General features: G+C 44.1%; 1 protein-coding gene across 1 annotated transcript; it reads right to left on the bottom strand.

Annotated features, from left to right (window-relative positions):
* Positions 1–415: 415 nt before the first annotated feature.
* Positions 416–7513, bottom strand: LOC121546635 (potassium voltage-gated channel subfamily A member 2-like; the record flags this gene model as incomplete). The annotated part of the gene is made up of 2 exons (XM_045220517.1): positions 7124–7513; positions 416–659 (listed from the first exon to the last, which is right to left on the bottom strand). Coding segments are annotated over exons 1-2 (588 nt in total), but the record flags the coding sequence as incomplete, so codon positions are not given.
* Positions 7514–8917: the final 1404 nt, after the last annotated feature.

Here is an 8917-nt window from a genome sequence, read left to right as displayed (position 1 = left end):
CACCTTTAAGAGATGATATACTGTATTAACCACACCTTTAAGACCAGAGGAGATATACTGTATTAGTTTACACAAGATGGAGCACAAACTGAAGTTCATGCTGGATAGCAAACAATGCCCCATAAAAAGCATTTGTGCAAAAAAACTCAAGAAGTGATCAAGGCAGTTACGCATGGAAAAATTAAAAAGCCTTTATTTGTTACAGCTTATGTACAGCTAGCATAACAACCACACTGACGCGTCGTTGCCTCAAAGGCCTTCATGAGGGTGACAGAGAATAGTGTGGACAAACAGGTTTATTTCACAGCTCTAACAGGAAGTGACTCAATTCATTACCATATGTAATTGATGAACTAAAGCGAAAGCTAGGGAAAAGAAAAACAACATTCAAGATACAAAATAAGTACAACCACACCTTTCTTTGCAGCTCATTGTCAGGTAGTGGTCTCTCCTCTTCCTTTATAAAACCCTCGTCCTCTCTGAACTTCTCCATTGCCTCTTCTCCCAGCTCGTAGAAGCGGATCTCCTCTGAGAAGATGTCTATGGGCACGTTGACGGGTCTCCTGATGCGCCCGCCTGACTGGTAGTAATACAAGATGGCATCGAAACTGGGCCGGTTTCTGTCAAAGAAATACTCGTTCCTCAGAGGGTCAAAGTACCTGGAGAGAGAGAGAGAGAGGGGGGATAGATAAAGACAGGGAGAGAGACATACATAAATATGAAGTCATTCTTTATTGATTAACAGACAGACAGACAGAGCGACAAAGAAAGAGACAGAGAGAGACAGAAACAGAGACAGAGAGAGACAGAAACAGAGACAGAGAGAGACAGAAACAGAGACGGAGAGAGACAGAAACAGAGACAGAGAGAGACAGAAACAGAGACAGAGAGAGACAGAAATAAATTGATATATTACTACTTAATTGATTAATTGTCTGCAGCAGACAATACACACATTAAGACAACACAATACATAGTAACCAGTAAAGAGTAAATACTAAGTCCTTCCCTAACTCAACCTCTTCTTGGGGTTAGAGTTAGGGTGAACATCAATACAGGATAATTACATATATAAGTGGTATAGCTACCTCATCCTCTTCTTGGGGTTAGAGTTAGGGTTAACATCAATACAGGATAATTACATATATAAGTGGTATAGTTAACTCAACCTCTTCTTGGGGTTAGAGTTAGGGTTAACATCAATACAGGATAATTACATATATAAGTGGTATAGTTAACTCAACCGCTTCTTGGGGTTAGAGTTAGGGTTAACATCAATACAGCATAATTACATATACAGTGCCCTCCACTATTATTGGCACCCCTGTTTAAGATGTGGTCGAGGACGTCCAAAAATTTTCCTATTTTTTTAAACAACATAGAACCCAAATGCAAAAAAAGAGAAAAATCCAACCTTTTTTTTAAGTACATTACTTTGGTGGTAAAAATAAAAATCACATATTTAGAAAAAAAAAAACTTGAAATCATGTGTCCCACAATTATTGGCACCCCTAACAATTCCGCTGAAAATTTTAATTGAATTTTTTTTAAATATATTTTTCTGTAGTTGCTAAAGTTGGTCAGGGTATCTAGGAACTTTTAATTAGTAATTCATGACTTCCTGTTTCCCTGGGGTATAAATATGACGTGACACAGAGGCCTAATTCTCTTACCCATTTGTCAACATGGCAAAGACAAGAGAACACACCATTCAAGTAAGGCAGATTTGTGTGCGACCTTCATAAGTCAGGCAATGGCTACAAGAAAATAGCCACTCGCCTTAACTTGCCCGTATCTACAGTCAGAGGAATCATTAAGAAGTTTAAAACAACTGGAACAGTGACAAACAAGGCTGGAAGAGGTCCCAAGTTTATCTTGCCACAACGCACAGTGAGGAGGATGGTAAGAGAAGTAAAAAAAAAGTCCTAAGCTCACTGTCACAGAATTGCATCAAAGAGTGGCATCTTGGGGTCACAAAGTCTCCAAAACAACCATCAGACGTTCTCTACATGCCAACAAGCTGTTTGGGAGGCATGCAAGGAAAAAGCCTTTTTCTCACTAACACTCACAACGTAAGCGTCTGGAGTTTGCTAAGCGGCACTGGGACTTCAACTGGGATCGTGTGCTTTGGTCAGATGAGACTAAGATTGAGCTTTTTGGCAACAAACACTCTAAGTGGGTCTGGCGTAAAACAAAAGATGAGTATGCCGAAAAGCACCTCATGCCCACCGTGAAGTATGGTGGAGGATCTGTGATGCTGTGGGCCTGTTTCTCTTCCAAAGGCCCTGGGAACCTTGTTAGGGTGCATGGCATTATGAACACTTTGAACTACCAGGACATTTTAAATAAAAACCTGATGGCCTCTGCCAGAAAGATGAAGATGGGTCGTCATTGGGTCTTTCAGCAGGATAATGATCCAAAACATGTGGCAAAATCTACACAAAAATGGTTCAGCAGTCACAAACTCAAGGTCCTCCCATGGCCATCTCAGTCCCCAGACCTCAACCCAATCGAAAACCTGTGGGGCGAGCTAAAGAGGAGAGTGCATAAGAGAGGACCCAGGACACTGGATGATTTAGAAAGATTGTGCAAAGAAGAATGGTCAAAGATCCCTCTCTCTGTGTTCTCCAATCTTGTGAAATGTTATAGGAGGAGATTAAGTGCTGTCTTGTTGGCAAAAGGGGGGTTGTACAAAGTATTAACATCAGGGTGCCAATAATTCTGATTTCAGTTTTTCTTTTCTAAATGTGTGATTTTTTTTTTTTACACCAAAGTAATGTACTTAAATAAAAGGTTGGATTTTTCAATTTTTTTGCATTTGGGTTCTATGTTGTTTAAAAAAAAAGGAGAATTTTTGGAAGTCCTCGACCACATCTTAAACAGGGGTGCCAATAATTGTGGAGGGCACTGTATAAGTGGTATAGTTAGCTAATTTCCCCCTAACCTCTGACACTCTCTAGTGGTTGGAGGACTAAATCACCTCGAGCTCAACATTTAAATGGCCTGGAAAAGAACGGTAAGTTTTGCGACTAACGACTACCTTCTAGCTAGCTGACCACCGATTTTCAGTGCAATTTGTGTAAGTTAAGTTAGGTTTTGAGCGTTTTAAAAAATGTACACATTTTGTGGGACACGCTGCATATTGTAAAATTCGACTACGCGACAGACCACACATAATGTATAATAATCTTTTTACCTCTGAAATATAGCTAACGGATTTTCTAATGTTACTAGCTTAGTTGCTAAATGTTGATAGAACTGCTAAGACAGCAAAAAGGAAAGAAATTGTAAGTGTTAGATAATACATATCACGAAAACAGCGGAATGTTGTTAAGTTTACCGTATCAAAATTGAAGTCCTCTGACGGAGGCGTTTTGCACAATCTGCAAAAATGTATTTGGAACGTTGAACCATTAACTTTTTGACACCTATCACTGTTGGTTATGTTTCATCTTACAACAGCTACATAGAGGCAGTATTTAGTCAAATTGTACAATGTATGCATCAATATTAAACTAATTGGGACACTAATTTTCACTACAGATAACATCAAACAAAAAACGTGGGTACACTTTCAGTTATTGTGAAAACTTTCATCACCTTTCAATGCCTTAGCTTTGAAATGTACATGTTTATACATATTCAGATTGAGTTAACTTTCTAAAATGTGTATAGTATGCCAAGTTATTTAGCTACATGTATTAACACCACAGCATGGAGAAAGTCAAGAGGAAGAAGTGGAGTGAGGTGGACATGTTCCATGCCATGGAGGACTGCAGGGCAGGGATGGCTATCCGCCAGGCTGCCAGGTTAGGCATCTTTTGTTTTTAGGAGATTACCATGTGTATGTGAATTTTATCTGCTAGTAACAGTTTTATTTTCTTATCTACCAAGGTGCATGGTGTACCTCGGCAGACCCTGGCGGACAGGCTGAGCGGCCGGGTGACCCATGGTTGTCGCAGTGGACCACCCACATTGCTTGCACCAGAGGATGAAAATTCTCTGGTGCAGTACTGTATCTACTGTGCCAGCCATGGGTTCCCCTTCACCAGACAGAGGCTGATGAAATACGCAGACAAAATACGCAGGTATTTGGTGTTCTCTGTATTTATGTATGTAGATTGGTGGACTGACTGTTCGCAATGTGTGTGATGTAAATGTGGATGTGTATGATGATGCCAAAACAAACATTTTCATCCTGGATGGACAATGATATATTCTATTCTATTGTAGGTTTCGGCACCCAGGGGAAACAATCCCACCACTGGGGAAGCGGTGGTGGGAAATGTTCAGGAGGAGGCACAAGAACCTGAGCATGAGGAGGCCGGACACCCTGGACAGGGGGAGAGCTGAGTGTGTCCGACGATGGACACATTCTTAACTTCTTATGAGAAGCACTTGGAGGAGAGTGGGTTGAGGGAGAAACCCAGACAAATCTATAACTGCGATGAGTCTGGGTTTCGTAGCGACCAGAGCAGGCACAAATGCTGGCTCCCCGGGCGCAAAACACGTGTACCAGCAGGCTCCGGGGATCAAGGAGCACATCACAGTGCTGGCCTGCTTCAATGCAGCTGGGGAGGACGTCCCCCCATTTATCATCTACCCCAAGTGTTTCTCCGGTGGCCACTACACACTGGGAGGCCCCCCCCTGGCTAGCAGTGGCTACATTGACGGGGACCTGTTCAGGAAGTGGTTTATGCACTTCATTAAGCATCCAGTGAAGGAGCGCCCTCTCCTTCTCCTCTTCGATGGGCACAAGAGCCACATGGACCCGGAGGTGCTTGCGGCGGCACTAAGGGAAGGGGTTATACTTCTTTGTCTTCCACCACACTGCACCCGTGTCCTGCAGCCGCTGGACGTGGCAAACTTTGGCCCTTTAAAGGCTGAGTTCTCCAAGGTAGCTGGAGACCTTAGCCATTTTGACCACTCCTACATGGTAAACAAATCAGAATTTGCCAGAGTACTACCCGTACCAGCGATGCAAGGACATGCGCTATGTGGTGGAAGGGTTTAAGAAGTGTGGCCTCTTCCCTTTTTTTCTTTTTTTAAAATTCCGTCTCGTGTCCCTACTGAGTCCCACCACCGCCTCTCCTGGAACCAGCAGCACTGTGCCATCCATCATCACCTCCTCCCCAACGACCACAGGAGGACCCTCAGCCCCATCTCCAGTCCCAGTCCATGCTCCATTCCCAGGCCTAGCTCTAGAAGAGCACCCCCTAATAGAGGGGGTGATAGCAAAGGACCTGGGGCACATCCTTACTGTCCTGAAGTATCGGCTGGACCGATACAGAAGACTCCCTGTGGTCGCCACATGCCTCACCGGGGAGGAATACACGCGCCAGTGGCAGGAGAGGGGTGAGAAGGAGTGGGCCGAGGCAGAGGAGAAAGAGCGTCGGGCAGCCCTCAGAACACAGAGGGCACAGGAGAGGGCTGCCATGGATGAGACCATTGACGCCATCGCCTCTGCTGGACCCCTGCTGGAACCACTCCTGACAGCTGCATCACCACTGCCAGTGCCTCCCAGTGTGCAACACCTGAAGGAGCCGTCCCCAGCTGCAGAGAACTGCCTATCTCCCACCCTCGTCGTCCCCTCAACCCCACCATTACAAACACCAGCTCCTCCAAGCCATCGGCGGCGGTTTTGTCCACCACCACCACGATGCACACCAGCCCCCACTGTCTGTCACCACCAACACGGCCTCCTCTGGACCAACTGCCTCCTCAGACTCCCCTGGTCACACCACCATAGCAGCCTCGTCTGGTGTCCCTGCCCCCTGCAATTTGAATACCACCACCTCCACAGGTAAACACATGTTAAATTACGAAAAAAAGACTGTTTGTTAACTGTTTTATAAAACAGCAATGTAAATTTTTTTATCTCTCTTTACATATCTACAGTACATAGCACCAGCCCTCAATCATCACCACCTCCTCCAAAACCTCTGCAGCTTCCTCCAGAGGTATTGATGTAAAAAAGTTGAAAAGGGTTTTCATGAAACATGCTCTGTCTAACAGTACTTTTTCTCAAACTGCAGAACAGAAAACAGAAAAGAGAAAAGCTCCACCGGTCACGTCGGTCACGCCACCCATGGCACCACTCTCAGGTACTTCATCTGTTTTTCTCTCTCTCTCAGTTGTATCAATTACTATTGTTGCTGAAGAACTTCTACATTTTGCAAAACCATATTAATCAATTTGTATTATTTTTTTTTTATAAAAGAAGACACCACCTGCTGTGCTCGCTGTGGGGAGCGTGATCCGCCTGCAAGCTCCTCTCAGGAGTGTAGATCCGAGGTGCTATGGGTGTGCTGTGACTTCTGTCAGCACTGGTTCCACTGCAGGTGTGTGCAGTGGGATCCAGAGGTAGCGGTGGAGCTGGATTATTATTGGGATTTTTGTGACAATATAAGGATGGAGGTCGAGATTTAATTGTTTGTTTTGTTTGTGTTCATATTAAATTATTAATTTGTACAAAAAAATAAATGTCAAAAATATAATATATATATTTATTGAACCACTGAATGCACATAACTGAAATTAAAGTTTTATTTGATGTAAATTATTAATACTCATATTTTAGAATTCAACTGTTATCAACTTTCTCAAAACATAAGATGAATCTGTCAAACAAATGATGAGACATTATTTGGTTACAACACTGAATATGTTGGTGAAGAACCATTTCTTAAGAGTCCACAGGAGGGCGCACCGGGCTACGCAATGAAAAGTTGACAGGCAAGTCATTATTTTTTACCGGAAGGCTAGCTAACTAGTCAACTACCTAGTAAATACTACTGGTACGTGGTTGGTGTCTATTTTTTGAACAAAATTAAATGGATATATCTTGTAATTGAACAAAATAGTAAGGTGGCCAATAACTGGGGGCCGTACGCCGATAATACGGGACTTATTTTTTTTGCTAAATCGCTTATCAAAAAGCTGATAATAGTAGTATTTGACTAATTGAAATGTCAAACTTGCTAATTGCTAACCCGTTAGCTAACATTTTTACGACACCAATAATCACATAACATTGATGGCTTGATCACAAGATAACACTGTTGAAGGTCATGTATTTTTTAAACGCTGTTGAATATGCCGATAATATGGGGTTCCACGCTACCTCATCCTCTTCTTGGGGTCCCCCAGCAGGGTCTCAGGGAACTGGGAAAGGGTCTTGAGCTGAGTCTCAAAGCGCAGCCCGGAGATATTGATGACAACGCGCTCGCAGCACTCGTGGTCCGGTTTGTTTTGTTCATACTGGTCCAGAGAGTGGTGACCTGGTAGAGCTGCCGACTCCTCCAGCATGTTGCCTCCGCCGCACGCCACCACTATCATCACATCAATGTCTGTCTCTGTGTATCCGTGGTTCACAAGGGTGTCGCGGTCCCGTAGTTTGGCGTCGTCCCGGTGGGTCTTGGTAACGGAAGGCGGTGGGGATTGCAGGAGGCTGAGGTGGTCGTCCATGCGCACGGCGAGATGGAGGGATGGAGACGAATGCAGGGGAACCAGCTGCTCCCCCTCCGCAAGCCCCTGTTAACCTGACACCACCACGGCTTCTTCTCCTCCTCCTCTCTCTCTCTCTCTCTCTCTCTCTCTCTCTCCCTATCTCTCTGTCTCTCTTTCTCTTTCTCTCTCTCTCTCTCTCTCTCTCTCTCTCTCTCTCTCTCTCTCTCTCTCTCTCTCTCTCTCTCTCTCTCCCTATCTCTCTGTCTCTCTTTCTCTCTTTCTCTCTCTCTCTCTCTCTCTCTCTCTCTTTCTCTTTCTCTTTCTCTCTCTCTCTCTCTCTCTCTCTCTCTCTCTCTCTCTCTCTCTCTCTCTCTCTCTCTCTCTCTCTCTCTCTCTCTCTCTCTCCCTATCTCTCTGTCTCTCTTTCTCTTTCTCTCTCTCTCTCTCTCTCTCTCTTTCTCTTTCTCTTTCTCTCTCTCTCTCTCCCTATCTCTCTGTCTCTCTTTCTCTCTCTCACTCTCTCTCTCTCTCTCTCACTCCCTCTGACTCTCTCCAATTGGTGTTCCCGCCCACTACATGGGGTTTATAAACACAAATCTTACCCTTGGCCCTGGCAGGCGCTTCTCTCTCTCTCTCTCTCTCTCTCTCTCTCTCTCTCTCTCTCTCTCTCTCTCTCTCTCTCTCTCTCTCTCTCTCTCTCTCTCTCTCTCTCTCTCTCTCTCTCTCTCTCTCTCTCAATTCAATTCAATTTAAGGGCTGTATTGGCATGGGAAATGTATGTTAACATTGCCAAAGCAAACATTTGGCAGGAATTTAGGAAGTGCAGCTCAGTTTCCACCAAATTTTGTGGGCAGTGTGCACATAGCCTGTCTTCTCTTGAGAGCCAGGTCTGCCTACGGTGGCCTTTCTCAATAGCAAGGATATGCTCACTGAGTCTGTACATAGTCAAGCTTTCCTTAAGTTTGGGTCAGTCACAGTGGTCAGGTATTCTGCCACTGTGTACTTTCTGTTTAGGGCCAAATTACATTCTAGTTTGCTCTGTTTTTTTGTTAATTCTTTCCAATGTGTCAAGTAATTCTCTGTTTGTTTTCTCATGATTTGGTTTGGTCTAATTGTGTTGCTGTCCTGGGGCTCTGTGGGGTCTGTTTGTGTTTGTGAACAGAGCCCCAGGACCAGCTTGCTTAGGGGACTCTTCTCCAAGTTAATCTCTCTGTAGGTGCTGGCTTTGTTATGGAAGGTTTGGGAATCGCTTCCTTTTTCAATTGGTTATAGAATTTAACAGCTCTTTTCTGGATTTTGGTAATTAGCGGGTATCGGCCTAATTCTGCTCTGCATGCATTATTTGTTGTTTTTCGTTGTACATGGAGGATGTTTTCGCAGAATTCTGCATGCAGTCTCAATTTGGTGTTTGTCCCATTTTGTGAATATAACATTTTTAAATGTTCAGTTTATTGAGAAGTCACTGAAA

Source organism: Coregonus clupeaformis, unplaced genomic scaffold (assembly GCF_020615455.1).
Source record: "Coregonus clupeaformis isolate EN_2021a unplaced genomic scaffold, ASM2061545v1 scaf4122, whole genome shotgun sequence".
NCBI classification, from domain to species: domain Eukaryota; kingdom Metazoa; phylum Chordata; class Actinopteri; order Salmoniformes; family Salmonidae; genus Coregonus; species Coregonus clupeaformis.
The sequence above is the reverse complement of the archived record's forward strand: the minus strand, read 5'-3'. Positions and strand labels throughout refer to the sequence as shown.